The sequence below is a fragment of the Narcine bancroftii genome, chromosome 3, assembly GCF_036971445.1.
Source record: "Narcine bancroftii isolate sNarBan1 chromosome 3, sNarBan1.hap1, whole genome shotgun sequence".
NCBI classification, from domain to species: Eukaryota; Metazoa; Chordata; class Chondrichthyes; order Torpediniformes; family Narcinidae; genus Narcine; species Narcine bancroftii.
Genome location: NC_091471.1, coordinates 326,278,108 through 326,299,585, shown reverse-complemented (window position 1 = coordinate 326,299,585; position 21,478 = coordinate 326,278,108). Strand labels below are relative to the sequence as shown.

The 21,478-nt window shown below is 49.9% G+C and overlaps 1 protein-coding gene across 7 annotated transcripts in view; it reads left to right on the top strand.

Moving 5' to 3' along the window:
• The window catches only part of g6pd (glucose-6-phosphate dehydrogenase), a 42,214-nt gene that overhangs the window by 12,647 nt on the left and 8,089 nt on the right, over nt 1-21,478 (top strand). For 5 of the 7 annotated variants that reach the window (XM_069929083.1, XM_069929078.1, XM_069929077.1 and 2 more), the window contains 6 exons: nt 11,360-11,431; nt 14,953-14,990; nt 15,529-15,637; nt 16,191-16,408; nt 20,546-20,704; nt 21,320-21,445. In XM_069929083.1, coding sequence (XP_069785184.1) covers nt 11,360-11,431; nt 14,953-14,990; nt 15,529-15,637; nt 16,191-16,408; nt 20,546-20,704; nt 21,320-21,445 — 722 coding nt within the window. Of the gene's footprint in view, nt 1-346; nt 413-11,359; nt 11,432-14,952; nt 14,991-15,528; nt 15,638-16,190; nt 16,409-20,545; nt 20,705-21,319; nt 21,446-21,478 lie in introns of those variants that run through there. The other 2 variants (XM_069929082.1, XM_069929081.1) reach the window with 2 other exon arrangements.

Genomic DNA, 21,478 nt, shown 5'->3' with positions numbered 1-21,478 from the left:
ACTCTTGGGGACTTTACTGCTCTCTCTCTCTCTGCATTGCACAGTTTTTTCCCATTTGTCTGTTCATGTTGTGGACAGATTTTGCATGACCAGTTAGTGGTAAATCTACTGTGCCCACAGGGAAAGGAATTTCAGGGTTGTACGTGATGTTGTGGACAACAAATCTGGCTAATCAAGAACTGAACAACTTCCGTCTTAAATACACCCAACGACTTGGCCTCTACGACCACAAATTCCCACAGATAAACCCCACCTCCACCCCCCCCCCCCCCCCCCCCATCCTCTGGCTGAAGAAATCCTTGTTCTCAGTGAACGCCCTTTCAGTCCTGAAGTTGTGCCCTCTCGTCCCGGACTCCCCACCATGGGGAAATCAATCTGTCCACGCCGACTCCATCCACGCCTTTCAAAACAGGTAATGTTGGGGAGAAATTGTGTTTTCCCCCTGGCCGGGGGAGGGGGATGGGTGGGCAGGGTTTCATTTTCCATGACAGACGATGGGATTGTAAAAACACACCTAAACACTGGAGGAACTTAGCTGGTCTCCCGCGGGGCTGAGCCCTTGGTCAGGGCGTGAAGAAGGTGAAGCCTTATTTTAAATCCACAGGAGCAGATGGACACAGGGCAGCTTACGTATGGCTTTGTAGATTCATTATTGGCTTTGGCTGTGGACACAATTTCCCAAGGTGGTTTGAATCCCGGGGGCTCGAGGCAATTCCGAAGATTCAATCCAACTGGGGATGCTTTGCCCTGTTGTATGGAGAGGAAGCGGGAGAGAGGTTACAGCCTTTCGGCCCATTGAGTCTGCAGCAGCTCATTGGAAATGTGGTGTGCAGTTTCCCCCCCTCCCACCTTTATTACTCAGGGGAGAGAGGTTACAGCCTTTCGGCCCATCGAGTCTGCAGCAGCTCATTGGAAATGTGGTGCGCAGTTTTCCTCCTCCCCACTTTTATTACTCAGTCTGTAACTCCCCCTCCCTCCCTCGAAGTTCTGGATGGTGTAAGGGTGATGCTGCCTTGATTGTGTAATGAGCTGGGGTGGAGAACTGAGAGCAATTTCAACACTGGTCTGGGAATCACTCCCAGAACCTGCTGTTCCAAGGCACTGGTTACAGAGTGAAGTTCCCTCTACACCATCCCGTTACACACACTCCACTTGGGGGGTGGGGGGGTCGAGAGTGAACCTCCCTCTGCACTGTCCCATCACACACTCCCCGGGTGGGAGTGAGGGTTCAGACACAGAGTGAAGCTCCCTCCACACTGTCCCACATTCCCCAGGGGTTATGGAACAGATCATCTACTGCAGCCGCTGCTCCCACTGCAGCCTCCTCTATGTCGGGAGATCGCCTCATTGAACACCTCAGCTCCATCCGCCGGGGGTCTTCCAGGGGCCACCCTTTTCCAATTCCCCGCCCCGTTGACCCGGCCGACATGTCTGTGGTCCTGTGTGCCGCTGGACTGAGACCTCCCACCAGTCGGAGAAACAGCACCTCGCCCTCCAACCAGAGGCATGGTCTGTGAGGGTAAAACTTTGAGCCCCCCCCCCCCACCCACCATTTCCTTGCTTCTCATCCAGTTTCTCTCTCTCCCCTTTGTTCTCTGGTTTCTTTACCCACAGCTCTTGCAGAGAACCTCCCCTCCTGGATCATTTCTCACCTGTCAAGCTTATCGTCATTGATGTACAAGTCAAACCTGATGAAACAGTGTTCTTTGGTCCCCATTGCAAAGCACGCAGTCACACACCCAGACATAACACACGTACACGTAACACACATGCAGGACAAGTCTTCATCTCGAACAGTGGTAATCAGACATTTTCTTCCAAGATTTATTTCATTGCCATTGTAATATTACACGGAATTGCTTTTACCTGCTGTAAGGCGGACAGATTCGCCATCAATAGGAATTGCCTGAAGTGCCTCTTACAGTCAAGGAGAGAGAAGCAAAAGGGAATCCATCCCCCACTGAGATACTGAGTGTCTGTGGATTCACCTCCAACGCCCCCACAGCGTCTAGTTCGACCCATCAGCAGTCCGAGCTCTAGATCCAAACCTCCGACATGGTCTGGTCAGGAGTCCCCTCGGCTACTCTCCACCCCCCCACCCCTACTCCTCGTGTCCTGGTTCCGAGACCTGACCATTTTCGAACTGGTCCGCAACCCCCTGTGCGTGCGTGGGACCTCCAGCCGCTCATCCTTCCGCGGTCCACTCCTCCCTCAGAAGGCTCTTCCTCTCCTCTGGTGCCCCCCACCCCTCGGCTTCCCTGGAGTCCGCAGTCCCCTCATAACTGCTGCCGATGAACACGGGCTGCCATTTTGGGGCCCAGACTCTGCCCCCTCCACCGATCATGGTAATTGGAACCTCATTAACCTACACCCTTAGAACATTTTCAACAGTGGGAGGAAACAGGACCCCCCTCCAGGGAAAACTCCATGCAGACATGGAGAGCATGCAAACTCCTTACAGACAGCATGAGGATTTGATCCCTGGCCCTGATTGCCAGTGCTGTAATGGTGTTGCACTAATTGACATGCTGCAGCGGAGGAGATGATCATGGTCTTCAGGGGGTCCAGGAACGACCCCCCTCCATCCACTACACATCAACAACTCTGCGGTGGAGAGAGAACCAAGTCCCTTGGAGTTCACTTAACCATCGTGGGCACTCAGCGTCTCCTCACTGGTCAGGAAGGCGTGACAGCAACCACTCTCCCCGAGAAGACTGAGGTGGGCAAGGCCACTGGCCACCGTCCTGTCAATCTCCTGGCTGAGTGTGTCGCCGGGTGGAGAAATGAATCGGAGTGACCGTAAAAGCAGCAGAGCTGCCTGTTGATGGGATCATTGTCTGAAGAGGGTGTGCAAAATCATCGAGGACCCCTTCACCCACCCCCTCCCCCCCCTCATACACACAGCATCTTCCAGCTCCTCCCGTCGGGGAAGAGATCCAAGGAGGATCAGAGCCAGCACCACCAGGTTTTGGAACAGCTCCTTCCCACGGGGCAGCGGAAACACCGACCAAGCTCATAGAAAATGACAGCACAGTTCAGGTCATTAGGCCCTCAATGTTGTGCTGACCTATATAATACTAAAGAAAAGAACCCCATACCCTCCATTTTCCTTCATCATCTCTAAGAGTCTCTTAAATGCCCCCAGTGTCCAGGCCCCCACAACTCTATATATAAAAATTTTTTTGGCGGTGTCTTAAGAAAGCAACCTCAGGCCAGGACCTTTTCACTCTGCTGCCATCAGGGAAAAGGTCCAGGAGCCTGAAGACAAGCACAAGGATGTCTTCTTCCCCTCCACTGTCAGATTCTGATTCTCAACTTCCCTCAGAATCAGGATTTACTGTCATGAATGAGTCACGAAATTTAGTGTTTTTTGCGGCAGCCTCACAGGGCAAACATGCATATTATAACCATCTCACAATGTTACTGTAAAAATAACAGGGCTCGGAAAATCAGGCCATGTCTGGGGTTCACGAATTGTTCAGGAATCTGACGGCGGAGGGGAAGAACCTGTCCTTGTGCTCGTCCTCAGGCTCCCCAATGGGAGCAGAGTGAAAAGGGGGATGGGTCCTTGAGAAGAGAGACTGCTTTTTTAAGACCCAACCTCATGTCAACATCCTGGATGGAGTGAAGTCTGGGGCCCGTGATGTTGCAGGCTGAGTGAACAAGCCCCTGGAGTTTATTCTCACCCTAAGAGTTGGGGCCTCCATTTCAACCAGCTAGAACGCTCCTCCACGGTCCCCACCTGTGGAAATTTACTGGAGGTTTCGGTGACGTGCTGAATCTCCTCAGACACCTCACAAAGTTGAGCTGCTGGTGAGCCTCCTTCGACATGGAAGGTCCAAGATAGATCCCTGGTGTTGTTGACCCCCAAGGAATATGAAGTTCTTGACCCTCTCCATGACTGAGCCGATCGATGAGGATTGGATCGTGTTCTACCGACTCCCTCCTGAAGTCTACCATTGTCTCCTTGGTTTGGCTGACATTGAGTCCAAGGCTGTTGCTGATTGATCTTCCTCCTGCACACTTCCTCAATGATTTGTCTGAGATTCTGCCGCGTTGGAATTGCGCCTGGCCACACAGTCATGGGTGTATAATGGGTTGAGCAGTGGGCTAAGCACATATTCTTGTGGCGTGCCTGTATTAATGATCTGTGAGGAGGAGACGTTGTTTCCCATTTGTACTGACTGTGGTCTTCCATCTGTGTGCCTGTCGAAGAGTCTCCCAAATGTTCCACCCCCCCCCCCCCCCCCCACCGTAGGCATTCCAGGCCCCCACAACTGGTTTGCTGATTCAGCCCTGGGAAACAGGCGCTGGCCCTATTGATGCCTCTCAGAAACTTGTAGACCTCGATCAAGCCTCCTAGCGAAGGAACCGCTCACTCCGACCATCCGAGACCCTCACATTCATTTGCATTGATGAGTTCTTGTCCTGGATACGTACTATTTGTCTGTACATGCGTTAAGTCTGTGTGTCTTGCACCAAGGACCAGAGAATGGTACAGCACAGGAAAACAGGCCATTCGGCCCTTCTAGTCTGTGCCGAAACATCATCGCGCTCATTCCACTGACCTGCCCCCTTCCTCACTGTCCACAAAACCTCCCATCTTTGTGGCAACCTCAAACTTGTTCACTCTTATAAGCACAAGACAAGAAGCTTCACAGTGATTCTCAGTTCACGTTTTGAGCCTACCCGACCGCATATGCATTGCGCCGCCGCAAGCCGTTGAACCACATTGTTTATCCGCCCGCTCCCCCATTCACGCAGCCCGCGGGCTCGCCCGCTCCTCTGTTGGCAGGCGGTGACGCGTGGGCTGAGGTCACGCCCCTCCACTCGCTGCGGTTGCCGGAGCAACGGGGCCGCTCCACTCGGAGCTGGTTGTGGCGGGCAACCGGCCGGCGGGTCCGGACGCCTGGTGACGCCTCCTGTGAAAGTTGAAGGCACCATTCTTCTGTTTAGTGCAATTCTTAGGGAATTAGATCGAAATAAATGAGCTGGTGGCGCCACTCCGTGGTAGAATGGCCTGTACCATTCATGATCTCCCCCTCCACCTTGTTTTCCCTCCCCCCCCCCCTTCGAGGAGGGCGGGGTGGGTGAAACCACTGGGTTAGGGGAGGGCCGGCGATGATCGGGGATTGGAGGCGGGGCTCTAGGGCGGGGCCTCAGACGGAGAGGAGGAAGATATGGCGGAGTCCTTAGTGGTGGTTCTGGGCGCCTCGGTGAGGGAGGGGAGGATGAGGGAAAGAGGAAAGGATGAGGGAGAGGAATCAAGGAGGGGATGAGGAAGGGAGGGATCAAGGAGGGGATGGGGAAGAGGGATGGGGAGGGGGTGAGTAAAGGAGAGGGGGAGAGGATGAGGGAGGAGGGGATGGGGATGAGTGAGGGAGGGATGCAGGAATGATGAGGATGGAAGGAGGGAGGGAGATGAAAGGATGAGGGACTGCTGGGTGGTGGAATGAAAGGTGAGGATGGAGGGAGATTCGCCTGGCGACCCTAACCAGGGGCGTCATGGGTTGATGTCACCCAGAGCGGTAGGTAACTCATGGTGTCGCCCCCATGGACCTCCTCCCGTCCCAGACGGCCCAGAATAGTTTGTAATGGTTTTATTTTGTCCCAATGTTACTCGTAATTCCCGTAAATCACTGAATGTAACGGGATCACAATCCGTGGCAGCACCAGCGATCGTAGCCAGAGCCTGTCAGGAATCTGTGCCCTCTTCCTGTGTCTGCGTGGGGGTTTCCTCCCACCGTTTGAAACGAACCAGAAAGGGTGTAAATTGGGTGGTGTAGGCCGGAAGGGCCTGTCACTGTGCTGCACGTCTAAAAATTCAATTTAAACCAGCAAAATTAAAATCGTGCCTTTCAATCGCAATATCACACATATTTAGATTTACAGAGTGTCATGCAGTGACGGGGTAAGGGAACGCCACGAGTTACGAGTAACTGTGCAGAAACCCATTTGATTTTTCTCAATTGCGGCGGGTTCATTGCCAATAAAGAAAGTTACTGCTCATGGTCCGCAGATACTAATTAGCACAAATGCCAGAGTTTGACAAAAAAAGCACCGATTGTAAAATGCGCCGCCAGCAATGAAAACAACAACGCTTGCTGACACAGCCACGTCTTTGCTACACTGGCAGCTCAAACCCAGAGCACACTGGAAGGCTCAAAACGTAGATGAGCATCGCCACGTCGGGGGATTGATATGGGAAGCTGGGCTTACGAAAAAAATGTCTTCGTTGTTATAACGAATATTTTTGTTGAAAGCTAATAGATCTCTGATGAAACCCTGTGGAAAACATTTTACAGACTGGCATTTTGCAGTCACCTCCCTCTGATTGTGTCGCCAGGTGCGGTTCCACGCCTCCTTCCTCGAGATGCCAGTGACCCTATCAGCAGGAGAATTCAGCGCCTGCTCGATTTAGGGAGGAAGGGTACAGAGGGTCGTGGGGAACCTTGGCGTCTAAATCCACAGATCTGTCAAGGTCAAAGCTGGGTTTCATTAGTTGGGGTGGGGGAATTGAGTTTTCAAGAACCCTGAGGTCATGCTGCAGTTCTACTCATCCCTGGCAGGACCACATGTGTTCAGTTCTGGAGGGACGGGGAAGCTGTGAAGAGTGCCTGCCGCCATTTTGCTCACACCTTGATGAAGGGCTAAAGCCCCAAACGCTGGTGATGTGTCTAGAACAGTGGTTCTCACACACCTTCCTTTCACTAACGTCCCACTTTAAGTAATCCCTCTGCCGTCAGTTATCAGTGAGTGATTACTTAAGGTGGTCTGTGGGTGGAAAGAAAAAGTTTAAAACCCACTGCTTTAATCATCCCTCATTGACTCATTCTGTGCACGGTTTCAGAACTCCAAAGCAGATGGGTCAATGATAGTTTTTCTTTCTTTTTAAACTTTATTCATTAGTTCAAAAAACAAATAATATATGACATATTCAGCAATTAAACATGAACATGAACATTTTTTTAATATATATAGAAAAAAAGAAAAGAACCCCCCCCCCCCCTTCAGCCAACTCTCCTCAGGAGAGCTATAAAAAAAAATATTAAAAAAAAGTTAGATATACATATTGAAATCTACTCAATATAAATTGAAATGTAAATATTCTGAGTATAACAGCCACATTAATTAAAAAATTATAATTATGCGAAATGTAATTTTTTTCCATTATTAAACAATATTTCATCCATTATGCCATCTATTAATATCAATCATATTTGTATCTTTCCACATACTAGCAATACATTTTTTCGCTACGGATAAAGCTAAATATACAAAAGCAAACTGGAACTTATCTAATCCCAAGCCTTTCAGAGGTTGCAAATTACCCAATAAAAATACTGTTGGATCTAAAACTATTTTAATCTTATACAGATATTCTAAAAACGATGGAATTTTCTTCCAAAAAGATTGTTTATGTATACATGACCAGACAGCATGAAAAAAAGTTCCAACCGTATCACATCTAAAACACAAATCTGATTCATTAAAATCATTTTTTTAAAAATTTTCAGGTGTCAAATATAATTGATGTAAAAAATTGTAATTAATCATTGCATAATGTGCGTTTATCGATCTAGTTACACTATCATAACAGATATCTAACCAACCAATCCTCTTCAGAAAAAATAAAACCAATATCTGCTTCCCATTTAATTTTAGATCTATCCCAACCCTTTTTATCCATATCATCCTATAATATTTGATACATAAATGAAATAATAACCCTTCTCTGGTACCTTCATAAGTCTCAAATTTAGTCATTTTAGGTAAAATCATATCTCTACCAAACATATGTTTTACCAAAGATCGAATTTGATAATAAAGAAATAAAGGATTCTTATCAATACCAAAATCTTCCCTCATCTGATTAAAAGATAAAAACTTACCCTCTTTAAAACAATCTCCCAAATTTTTCACACCTTTAAATCTCCAATGCAATAAACTTTGATTATGTATTGAAAAAGAAATAAGTTGATTATTATACAATGGAGTCAAAGCCAATAATTTACCCCTAGAGCTTATCATTTTATTTTTCTTTATCCATAACTTCATTAAATATTTTAGTATAGGCACATTATTTTGTTGTAACAAATTTATATTCCACCTAAACAAAAATTGATGTATTTCAAATTCAGAAATACCTGCCATCTCAATTTTAGCCCAATTAGGAGGCCGTACCAAATCCATCAATGAACTAATAAATTTAAGTTGGGCTGCCTAATAATAATTTTGAAAATGTAATCCCCCTAACTCAGGGGGATATTGGTTAATTTATTCAAAGCTAATCTTGAAAATTTACCCCTCCATAAAAACTCCCTAACCATTTTAATTAAATCTCGAAAAAAAAAATTTCTCAAGCAAAATATTTCAGTAACAATTGGATCTGGAGCAGTGATTCTCAACCTTCCCTTTCTGCTCACGTCTCACCTTAAGCAATCCTTTACTAATCCCGATGGCATAGGGATTATTTAAAGTGGGATGTGAGCAGAAAGAACAACTGCTCTATAAACAGCACTGTTTGACCTGCTGAGATTCCCCCAGTGTTGTTTATACTTCAACTCCAGTGTCTGCAGACCTTCGTGTTTTACACTTCGTTGCCTGGATTGGAGAACGTGTCTCATGAGGCAAGGTTAGCAGAGCTGGGACTTTTCTCTTCGGAGCATAGAAAGATGAGAGGAGACTTTTTTGAGGTGGACAAGATTCTGAGAGGTGTAGACAGGGTGGACAGCCAGTGCTTGTTTCCCAGGGCGGAGTCAGCAAACACCAGAGGAAGTCTATACAAAGTGAAGGGAGAGAAGTTTAGGGGAGACTTTTTTGAATAAATTTTTGATTTTCCAAACGCATTTATTGACAATCAGAGTAAATTGGCCCACTCAAACTGCCATGTAAAATGGGGTTTTTGCATGGTGAGCAACCCCTGATATGTGGGCATTTGAAAGGGTCCAAATGGGTCAACCCGGTCAGAACCCACCTGGGTCCCCTGACCTTCCTCAGAGGTGGTTGGGAGACCTAGTAAAACCTCCCTGGGTGTCCTGCTCCGGTGCTTTGAAAGGGGAAATGGTTGACCTGGTTACTCTGGTGACGTCAGCACTGGCGTCACAGGGAAAACCCCTGGCTGAGGGGCCGCTGCTGCGATCGGGGAAGGGAGAGGGAAGGTAGATTGCTTCCGGGGGGGCATGATTTGGGTGGGGGGGAGGGAAAAAATGTCGCTGTTGCGGGACCCGGGTAGGCAGAGAGGTCGTTGCTGTGGGGAGGGGGGAGGTCGCTGCCGTGGGGGGGGGTCGAGGAGAGAGGTCGCTGCCGCGAGGCGGGAGAAAGTAGGGCTGGGATCGGTCACTGCCATGGGGGGGTTGGCCATGATTGGGCAGGAGAGAGGTTGCTGCCATGGAGCCTGGGGGGGGGGGGTAGGAAAGGGGTCACTGCCGCATGGGAGCCACAATCGGGGGAGAGAGAGAAGTCACTGCCATGGGAGGGAGAGACAGAGGGGGTGGCGACTGACACCTGGTGGGGGATGGAGGAGAGAGAGAGAGAGACTGACTGCCAATAGTTCCTGTGAGTGCATGAGGAGTGTGGAGGGGGAGAGGGGGGCCACGATCGGGGGGGGGAGAGAGGTCAGTGCCACAGGGTGGGAGGGAGGGAGGGCCATGATCAAGGGGAAAGGGAAGAAAGGTCGCTGCTGTGGGAGGGAGGGGGAGGGAGAGATGGTAGGGGTGGTGACTGACAGTTGGTAGGGGGTGGAAGAGAGAGACTGACTACCGATAGTTCCTGTGTTCACGTTATCGCAGTGGGGGGTGGTGTGCGGGATTCCCCTTAAATCCCCTGGTTGGGGTCAGTCCCCTCTGCGATCCAGCACCTTTTCCCCAGTAATCGCACCTTGGTCCCAGGAGGGCCACCCAGGTGCTGCGATTTGAAAAGGGCTGTAGTTGACAGCGTCAGTTAACAATGATCAGTTCGATACAAAGTTTTCTACTGAGTTCAAGCTCTTTCCACCACCACTCCCCACCCCCCCCACCCATCCTCAACATTTAACCAACCACATTTACACTCGACATTGAAGACACTACCAACAAGGGTGTGAAACGTATCAGGGTTTTATCAGTCACGGCGGCCAGCGCTCACGCTGCTTTCTTCTCGACTTTACCTGGTTGGGATGGGACGGATCCTCCCCCCACTTCACAGATTGAGGGGCAGATGGGGGAGGTGGGGGGTGGGAATTACGATGGTCCACAGTATAGGCGTGCTCCTATGGATAAGTCTGGTGGCCAAATTTTCACAAAAATGTTAAACATTTTTTCCTAAAGTTGTCGGTGATTTTCTCCAGGGGAACATGGCTCTGCAATGCCTAGGCCTGAGTCAGATTTCCAGGTGGCCGCCGTGCCCTTCCTAGCGACTGCCACTGCCATCATTATGAATGGGAATTTGAACAGCTTCATTAGATTTCCTGACAGGAACAGCTCTGGGTCCAGTGGGAATCCTGGACTTGGCCTAGTTCCACCCAGAAGGCCCTAACCTTGGTATATGTCCAGGTTGCAGGTACAAAGATTCCTGTCTCGATGCCACACCTGAAGCATTCATCTGACAATTCTGGTTTAGGTCTGTTCAATTTTTGCGGCATCAGGTACAGCTGGTGTGGAAAGTTGCAACGGCCTGTACTGCGCGTCGATATCTGCAGTCAGGCTGATCCGGTACTGGTTTGACCAGCATCGCTCATCAGTCACTATTCCCAAGTCTGTCTCCCACCTCTGCCTTGATTTGTGGAGGCCTGTTTGGGTCCTCCCACTTGGAGCCAGAAAGAAATTCCTGAGATGAACTTCCATGTGTTTTCCCCCATCGAATCAGGCATGCTAGTAGGTCCATAGTTGGACTTGATTTGTCCTGCAGAAAAGATCTTATCTGAAGGTAGCAGTGGAACATCTTATTTAATGAATCATACTTCTGTCTGAGTGGTTCGAATGACATTAGCCACCCCCACTCGTAACAGTCTTCGACGGCCCTGACACCAGGTGTTCAGGATCTAGTTACCTACCGTCAATGATATTAATCTATTTGGAGTCTGGGGTGTTTTTAGGGACAGCCGTATTTTGGTTCCTAGATCCCAAATGAGGATAATTTGTTTTAATATATGGCTACCGGTTTTCCCAGATAACAATTTAGCATCCCATTTATAAATAAAGTCCTCTGCTACCTTCTCACCTACCATGTGCAGGTCAATTTATGCCCAGGATAGTTCACCATCCCCCCTCCCCATCAAAGAATGAGGTGATGTATCTTGACAAGGATGTTTGTAATCTGCCTAGACTGTAATTCCAGGTCAATTTTTCCATAGAAACCCTGACCATATTCCATTCCATAGAAATGTCCTTACCCACGAGAGCAAATTTTGGAGGAATTCCCAGGGCAACACCATGGGCAGTATCCGGAAGAGGTACTGGTCTTGGCAATACATTCATTTTATTACAGTTGACCCTACCCACGAGCGTTATGGGCAGGGACATCCATCTGTGTAAGTCCTCATTTCTCTCAACCAAGTGGGCATAATTTAGTTGCTATAAATTATTCAACTTATTGTCTATTGAACTGAGTTGTTTGAATGACATTAGCTGCCCCTGCTCGTAACAGTCCTCTACGCACTTGATGCCATTACAACTTTGCACTTCCACCTCATCCCATTGACCATATAACAATTACACCACAGAAATAGGCCAACTCGGCCCTTCTAGTCCACGCCGATCAACTTCTCCCACCGACCTACACTCCAACCCTTGACCCTCCATTCCTTTCCCATCCATGTACATATCCAGTGTCTCCTTCAATGCTCATATTGAGGCTGCCCTTGTTCAGAATCTCATTCCACACACCCGCCACTCTCTGAGTGAAGAAATCTCCCCTTATGTTTCCTCTAAACTTTTTCCCCAACTCATGTCCTCTCATTTGTATCTCCCCCTTCGAGGAAAAAAGCCTCTCCATGTCCACTGTGTCAATACCCCTAATAATTTTAAACACCTCAATCCAATCCCCTCTCAATCTTCTATGCCCCAAAGAATAAAGACTGAACTTATTTAACCTTTCCCTGTAACTTAGACCCTGTAACCGTGGCCACATTCTATTCAATCTCTGACACTCTCCAAATTGTTGAGATCTTTCCTCTGCTTTGGCGACCAAAACAGTACACAGTGCTCCAAATTTGGCCTCGTACAATTTTAACATCCCAGCTCCTACACTCGATGCTCTGATTTATAAAGGCCGACATCCCATAAGCTTAATTCTCCACCCTGTCCACATGTGAATTCACCTTCAGGGAATGATGTCCCGTTACTCCTATTGTTTTATTGCAGTCTTCAATGCCCCACCAATGTCCAATTTTGATTAGCCCTACCTCACACTTATCTGCATTAAATTCTATCTGCCATCTTTCAGCCCACTCTTCCAAGTGGCCTAAATCCCTCGGCAAGCTTCAAAACCCTTCCTCACTGCCCACCGCTCTGCCAATCTTAGTATAATCAGCATTTACTGATGCAATTACTAAATGGTCTACCCCTTATTCTTTAACTGTGGCCTCTGGTTCTGGACTCCCCCTAACATTGGGAACATGTTTTCCTGTCTCTACCTCAGTGGTTCTCAACCTTTTTCCTTCTGCTCACATTCCACTTTAAGTAATCCCTCTGCCATCAGTACTTTGTGATTAGTAAGGAATTGCTTAAGGTGGGATGTGAATGGGAAGGGAAGGTTGAGAATCACTGCTCTAGACTCAATTACTGAAATATTTTGCTTGAGAAAAATTATCATTGACCTATTTCCTTTGGAGTTATGAAACTGTGCACATAGGTCAATGAGGGACGATTAAAACAGTGGTTTTCAAACCTTTTCTTTCCACCCACATTCCACTATAATCAACCCCTTACTGATCACAGAGCACTGATGGCATTGGGATTACTTAAAGTGGGATGTGAGCAGGAAGAAAAAGGTTGAGAACCACTGTTGGTAGCATGCCCAGTCCCTTACCAATCTTATATGTTTCAATCAGGACCTCCCCCTCATCCATCTAAATTACAGTAGCTCCAATTTTTCATCACACAACAGTCCTGCTGTCCCAAGAATTGACCTCATGGGTCTGTGCTGCCCTCCCTCAAGTAGCAAGAATCTCCTTCCTCAAGCTCGGAAATCAAAACTGCCCACACATACTCCAGGTGGGCTCACTCGGGAGGACCTCTCTGCTCCCTGACTCAACTTGTCTGGTTCTGAAGGTTAACGTGCTGCTAGGTTTCTTTGCTAGGTTTCTTCACTGCCTGCCTGCTTGATTTCAGTGTCCTGAACAAGGACACTGAAATCTCGTTGTACCTGTCCTCTTCCCACCTTCAGATAGTCATTTGCTGGCCTGTTCTTGACATCAAGAGTGCGTGATCCACATTAAGCTGCAGCTGCCCACTCAACCCAACCTGTCCAAGGCACCCCACAGTACACCCTCCTCACTGCCACCCAATGAAAGTTGGGGAAAGGAGGAGGGGGGGTGGGGGCACAAGGCCAGGGAGAACCTTTCTAAAGCTCAACTGGGCAGTAGTTATTCCACCGCTGGCAATATTACACGGAGTCTGGCTGCGAGGCTGACATCTTGACCTCCGGAAGAAATTGCCCGAGGCGCCTCTTGCAATCGGTGAAAAAGACCTGAGTTCAAAGCCAATGAATGTCCGTGGATCTACCTCCCACGCCCCCACTGGAGTCCTGTACGATCTGTTGGTGGCCCAAGCTCTAGAAACGATCGTGAAGCCTTCAGCACCCTCAGTACCCCACCTCACAGCAGGATCAGGAGTTACTGTCACGAACAAGTCAAGAAATTCAGGGTTTTGCAGCAGGATCACAGAGCAAACATTCATATTATAATCATCTTACAACGTTAATGTAAATAACGGGGCACGAAAAGTCAGGCCATGTCTGGGGTTTGTGGATCATTCCGGAATCTGATGGCAGAGGGGAAGAAGCCGTCCTTGTGCTCGTCTTCAGGCTCCTGGACCTTTTCCCCGATGGGAGCAGAGTGGAGTGGTGGGGGGGTGGGGGGTCCTTGAGGAAAGAGGCTGCTTTTTTGAGACCCCGCCTCGTGTTGACATCCTTGATGGAGTGGAGTCTGATGCCCGTGATGTCACAGGCTGAGTGAACAATGCCCTGGAGTTTATTCTTATCCTGAGAGTTGGTGCCTGTTCCATCCAGCCAGAACACTCTCCGTGGTCCCCACCTGTAAAAGTTTACAGGAGTCTTCAGTACCGAATCTTCCCAGACCACTCACAAAGTTGAGCCTTCTTCATGATGGCATCAAAGTGGAGACTTCAGGACATATCCTCGGAGTTATCAACCCCCAGGAATTTGGAAGTTCTTGACCCTCTCCACAACGGAGCCTTCAATGAGGACTGGTTTGTGTTCCCCTGACTCCCTCCTTAAGTCCACCATCGTCTCCTTGGTTGGCTGACATTGAGTGCAAGGTTGTTGTCGTTCAACGAGCCAATCGATCTCCCTCCTGCACGCCTCCTTATTGCTGTCTGGGATTCTGCCAACGACCATGGTGTCACTGGAAAACGTAGATTGGATCCCGGTTCAGATACCTGGTACCCTCTTCAGCCAGTTTCCAGCAGTTCGTAGCCCAGTGCGTCCATCAACCGCAGTCGATAGCAAGTCCACGGCCTGCGTAGATCCAATAAGATCAACAGAGTGGGGGGGGGGGGGGGGAGGATGGCCGAAAGATTTGGTCATCTTCTTCCACACAGAAGGGAGCTGTTCCAGATTCTTTCGTGAGGTCCGAGAGGGAGCTGGGTCAAGCTGTGAGCCAAGGTCAGGGTGATTTGGTTAACCTCATTCAGGGAAGGGGAGGGGGCAGGTTTCAAGTGTGGGGTGGGCAGGGGTTCAGGTACGCTTCTTCATGCACTGACACTACTCCTCTCTCTCTCCTTGTCTCCTCAGGGGGATTTGGCCAGGAAGAAAATCTACCCAACACTCTGGTGAGTCTCTCTAACCCCTTTATTTCCCTTGTTCCCCCTCTCTCCCTTTCCTCCCCATCCCACTCTCTCCCCTTCTCCCTCCCTTTCCCCCCTCTCTTCTTGCGCTCTCCCCCCTCTTCCAACTCTCTCTCCTCCCCTGTCTCCCCATTTTCTCCCCCTCACCCCTCCCTCCTCTCCCCGCTTTCTTCCCCTCTCTCACCCCTTCTCTTCCCTCCCTTTTGCTTCTCCCTCTCTCTCTCTCCCTGCTCTCTTCCCCCTTCTATTCCTCTCATCCCCTTCTCTCCCCTTGTCTCCCTCTTGCCACCCCGCCCTTCTCTCTACCATAGGGCTTCTTTGGCAGCCAGGTACTCCCCCACCCCTCAGAGGGGTGGATAATTAGCCGATGCCAACTGCTATCAGCCCTCCGGGTGCCCCAACGAGCCTCTTTTCTCTTGCGCCGGTGGGGGTGGCGGTAGGGTTGGCTGATGTGTGCAGAAGGTGCGGGAAGGTATTCTTGCCCCCTCACTGAATCTCTTTACCACCCTCTTGCTCTCCATAGGTGGCTGTTCAGGGATGGCTTCCTTCCAGTAGATACCCACGTGGTCGGCTTCGCTCGATCGAACTTGACCATGTCGGCAGTTCGTGCCCGGGTTCAGCCATACCTGAAGGTAACTCTCCCCACCACCACCTCCCGGGATTTCCATCACTGCTTCTGCCCCTCCTGTAGATCCCTCTCACTCTCCCTCCCCCCTCTCCATCCAGATGCTTCCTCACCCCTCCCACTTCCAGAAGCTCCCAAACCCTGTCCCTCTTGAAGCTCCCTCCCCTCGGCATTCACGCACCTCTCTCCCTGACTTTCTCTGTCTCTCCCTGTGTCTCCCTGTCTCACTCTCTCTGTCTCCCCCATCTTCCTCTTTCTCTGTCTGTCTCTCTCTCTCTATATCTCCCTCTCCCTCTCTCTCTGCATCTCTCCAACTGTATTTCTCTGTCTCTCCCTGTCTCTCTCTATATATCTCCCTCTCCCTCCCTCTGCATCTCTCCGAATGTCTTTCTCTGTCTCTCCCTCTCACTCTCTCTCTCTCCCCATCTCCCTCTTTCTCTGTCTGTCTCTCTCTCTTCCTCTCTCTCACCTCTCTGTCTCTCTCTTCTCTCTCCCCCACTCTCTCTCTCTCTCTCTCTCTCTCTCTCTCTCACTCACTTCCTCTCTCTCTCTCATTCCAGGCCACGGAGGGTGAGATGGACAAGCTGGATGCCTTCTTCCGCTGTAACTCCTATGTGCAGGGGAAGTACGATGATCTGAGCAGCTTCAAGCTCCTGGACCGCCATCTCTTGAGCCTGGATCAGGGTGCCAGAGCCAACCGCCTCTTTTATCTGGCCCTGCCTCCCAGCGTGTATGCCAATGTGACCAGCAACATCAAGGCAGCCTGCATGGGCCATGGGTGAGGTTTCTTCAAGAGTCTGATAAAAGCATGGGGTAGCAGTCTCATTTCACTGGGGGAAGGGCTCATTTAGGAGCCTGATAACAGCATGGGGTTGCATCATTTCACAGGGAGTTGGGTTCATTCAGGAGCCTGATAACACCCTGGGGCAGCATCATTTCACTGGGGATGGGGATCCTTCAGAAGCCTGATAACCGCATGGGCAGGGTTGCTTAACTGGGGGTGTGGTTCATGCAGGAATCTGATATCAACAAAAGGACCCCTGTGTTTGTGGGATTCAGGACCTCCATTGTTTGGGTTAGACAGGACCCTCATGTTTGGGTTAGATGGGACCCCCAAGTTTGGGTAAGATGGGACCACTGTGTTTGGGTTAGACGGGACTCCCCAGTTTGGGTTAGATGAAAGCCCTGTGTTTAGGTTAGACAGAACCCCTGAGTTTGGGTTAGATGGGACCCCCATATTTGGGTTAGATGGGACCCATGAGTTTGGGTTAGATGGGACCCCCATGTTTGGGTTAGATGGGACTCCCATGTTGGGTTAGACGGGACTCCTAACTTGCCCCATAACTTTCAGGAATCGGTAAAGGGCTGCATCATTTCAGTGGGGGTGGGGATCATTCAGGATACTGACAACAGCAAAGGGCAGTGTTTTTGCTCTGGGTTTTGTTTTGGGTGGAGGGCTCTATACACCATTCCTCCCCTCCAGCGTGGGGGTTATGGCATCCACCATCCACGATTTTCACTCACATGGCAAGCGATTGCAGCCGGCTGAAGGACTTGGGGGTGCTTGTGTATGAATCACAAAGGTTGGTTTGTGAGTGTAGCAGGCTGTCAAGAAGGCCAATGGAACATTGGCCTTCATTGCCAGAGGGATTGAATTTAGGAGCAGGGAGGTCCTGCTACAACCGTACAAGGTCCTGGTGAGGCTGCATATGGAGAACCGCGTGCAGTTCTGGTCTCCTGACTTGAGGAAGGACATACTGGCTTTGGAGGCGGTACACCAGGTTGATTCCAGGAAGGTCACACCAGGATCTAGACAGAATGTAGAGTCGGGCGGAGAAGTGACAGGTGGAAATCAATCTGGGTAAGTGTGAGGTGATCTATTTTGGAATGAGGCTGAGTCCAGGGTCGGTTACTTAAGGGTGTGGATGAACATAGGGACCTTGGGGTGCAAATCCCTCAAGGTCGCTGCACAGGTTGATAGGATAGTTAAGAAGGCCTGTGGGATGCTGGGCTTCATTAGTCAGCGGATTGAGTCAGGAGTCGAGAGGGCATGTTGCAACTCTACAAATCGCTGGTGTTCAATTCTGGTCACCTCATTACAGTTAGGATCTGGACTCTATGGAGAGGGGGCAGAGGAGATTGACCAGGATGTTCAGTTCTGGTCACATCATTGCAGGAAGGATGTGGAAGCTCTGGAGAGGGGACAGAGGAGATTGACTAGAATGTTGCCTGGATTGGGAAACATCATATAACAATACAGCGTGAAAACAGGCCATCACGGCCTTCCTTATCCGTAACGAAACTCTACTAGTCCCACCGACCTGCCTTCTGCCCATAACCCTCCATATCTTTTACATCCATAGACCTCTCCAAATTTTTCTTAAAATATAAGATTGTAGCTGCCTCCACCATCCCCACCAGAAGCTTGTTCCATGCCGACACTGCTCTCTAAATAAAGAAGTTTCCTCTTGTGTTACACCTAAACTTTTGCCCCCTAACTTTCAGCTCATGTCATCTCATGGGGCAAGGTGAGTGGAGCTGGGACATTTTTCTGTGGGGCGTAGAAGGATGAGAAGAGACTTGTCGAGGTCGACAAGATTTAGAGACGCGTCGATCGGGTGAATAGCCAGTGCCTGCCTCCCAGGGCAGGATCAGCAAACCCCAGAAGACGTCTGTACAAAGTGAAGGGAGGGAATTTTTTTTTAATTTTTAATTTTAATTCTATCTATCTATTTATTTATTTATTTATTTTACACAGAGAGTTGTGGGGGCCTGGAATATCTCGCTTGGGGGGTGGAGGCTGGATCATTGGGGGCATTTAAGAGACTCTTAGACACATGGATGGAAGGAAAATAGAGGGTTACGGGGTTAGGGAGGGTTTAATGGGAATGAATTATATGGGTTAGCACAACATTGAGGGCCAAAGGGCCTGCACTATGCTGCAGTGTTGTAAGTCCCATCAGCCATGATCTCACTGAATGGCAGAGCAGCCTTGATGGGACGGATGGGCGACCTCCTTGCCCAAAAGTGGCACCACGGGTAGACAGGGTCGTAAAGCTTTTGGCACGTTGGCCTTCATAGATCAGACCATTTGAGTCGGGACGTAATGGTAAAGTTGTACAAGACATTAGTGAGGCGAAACTTCTAAGATTTATTTTATTGCCATTGTAATAAAACAGGGCCATATTACACGGAATTGCTTTTACCTGCTGTAAGGAGGACAGATTTACCATCAGCAGGAATTGCCTGAGGTGCTTCTTACAGTCGGAGAGAGAGAAGCAAAAGAAAGTTGTGTCCGTCACCCCCCACCTCGCCAAATCACCGAATGTCCATTGATTCACCTCCAGCAGCCTCACAGAGTCTATTCCAACCCATCGGCCACTCCAGATCCGATCCTCCGACACGATCGGGAACCCCCCCCACCCCCCTCCGGTACCCCTCATAGCCAGTCTTGACCGGTCTCTGCAGCCCCCTGGTGCGTGTTCTCCTCCCCAAAAGCCTCAGTGGCTTCTTCACCTCTCAAGTCGCCAGCACCCCCTGGCCGCATGCGTGGGACTTGCAGCCGCAAAGCCCCTCGCTGGTCCGCCGCTGCGGTCATCTCCTCTGCTCCTCCTTCTCAGGCAGGGGTGCGGGGGGGAGGGGGTGACCTCCCCATTTCCAGACCTCCACATCCCTGGAATCTGTCACCCCTTCCTTGCCACTGCCGATCACAGGCACCGCCATCTTGGGCGCGGACCCTAGATTTTAAAATAAAACAGCCGTTGGCTCCTTGGGCTGTTCAAAGCCCAAAGGTGACGGCAGTCAGACTGGGCGGTTGGACTCAACGGGAATGCAAAATCTCTCCATTCCTCGCAGTACTGGTCACTGAACTGCAGGAAGGATCTCAATAAGATACAAAGAGTGCAGAGAAGATTTATGGGGATATTGCCAGGACTTCAGGAACTGGGTTACAGGGACAGGTTTGCATTCTTATAAAATTTTTAAATTTAGACATACAGGCCCTTTCTGTGACACCCAATTTACACCCAGTTGACCCCGGTACATTTTGAATGGTGGGAGGAAACCGGAGCCCCTGCCTCCCTTTACAGGGAAAACCCACGTGGAGATTTGATCGAGGTGTTTAAAATTACGAGGGGGACAGATGGAGTAAAGATCGGTTGGCTCCCCCCCCCTCCCTCCACTGAGGGTCGGTGTGAGACAAACCAGAGGTTAAGGGCGAAAGGGGAAAAGTTTCGGGGGAACGAAGGTTCAAAGGGGAGAAGTCCAGGGGGAACGTCTTCACGCAGAGAGCGGCAGGGGTGCGGAATGAGCTGAAGTGGGCTCAATTTTAATATGTAAGAAGAATTCGGACAGGTACATGGATGGGAGGGGTACGGACTGGGTGCAGATCAGTAGGACGAGGCAGGACGATAGCTCGGCACAGACTAGAAGGGCCTGTTTCTGTGCTGTAATGTTCCACGATGTATCTTCCTGATAGGCCACTCTAAACAGAGAACACCACAGCACAGAAGACAGGCCCTTTGGGCCTTCTAGTCTCTGCCAAACTATTATTCTGCCTCTTCGCACCCCTTCCATCCATGTAACTGTCCAAATTCTTCTTTGGCAATCAGCTCGTGCCTCAAAAAAAAAAATCGATTTGAGTGTTTTAGTTCTTAGAGTTTTGAGAAATAGGCCCTTTCTTGTCACGAGCCAATGCCGTTCAACTGACGTACAGCCCCTGGTACGTTTTGAACAGTGGGAGGAAACTGGAGCGCCCGGGGAAAGCCCACACGTACACCGGGAAAATGCACTGACTGCACAGGGACTCGAACCCTGGTCCCGATCCATGGCGCTCTAACAATGTTACATTAACCTTGCCACCCCTTCTGTTCTTCACTCTGCTTGCCCCTAACCCCCCCCTTCCCCACCCCGTCAGAGGATGGAACAGGGTGATCGTGGAGAAGCCTTTCGGCAAGGACCTGCAGAGTTCCAACAAGCTGGCTGACCACCTTTCCTCGCTCTTCCAAGAAGACGAGATCTACCGCATCGACCACTACCTGGGCAAGGAGATGGTGCAGAACCTAATGATCCTGAGGTAATGCAAAGGAGCTGCCCACCCCTCCTCCCCCACCCCTCTCCTGGGACCTGCCCGTGACTAGTAGCGAGCCTCGACTGAGAGGGAAGGGTCTGGGCTCAGTCGCTAGAGTTCAGGAGGCTGAGGGAGAGTACAGAGGTGGGCAGCAAGGTGGGATTCCTTCAGGAACCTGATTACAAGAAAGAACAATGTTTCGCTGGAGGTGGGGATCATTCGGGAATCTGATAACAGCAAAGAATAGCAACATTTCATTGGTGGTGGGGTTCATATAGGATCTGATCACAGCACGGGGCAGCATTGTTTAGCTGGGGGTGAGGTTCATTCAGGAGTCCTGATAACAGCACAGGGCAGCATCACTTCACTGGGGGTGGGGTTCGGTCGGGAGACTAATAACAGGATGGGACAGCATCCTTTCACTGGGGGTGGGGTTCATTCAGGAGACTGATACAAAAGGGGCATCTGATGTGAATGTTCTACCCCCGACTAATCCTGGTGGTCAATGGGGTTTATATATATAGAATAACAGATCCCTGGTCACAGGCTGGCATCTGATCCAGGGGTTCGGGATCTGGGGTCATAGAGTCTGGGCAGTAAGTCTGTCTGCTCGTTCCATAGGTTTGCCAACCGGATCTTTGGCCCGGTGTGGAACAGAGACAACATTGCCTCAGTCATTCTGACATTCAAAGAGCCCTTTGGGACAGAGGGACGAGGCGGCTACTTTGACGAATTTGGGATTATCCGGTAAGACCTGGTCTCGCTCAAAGTGGAGGCCAA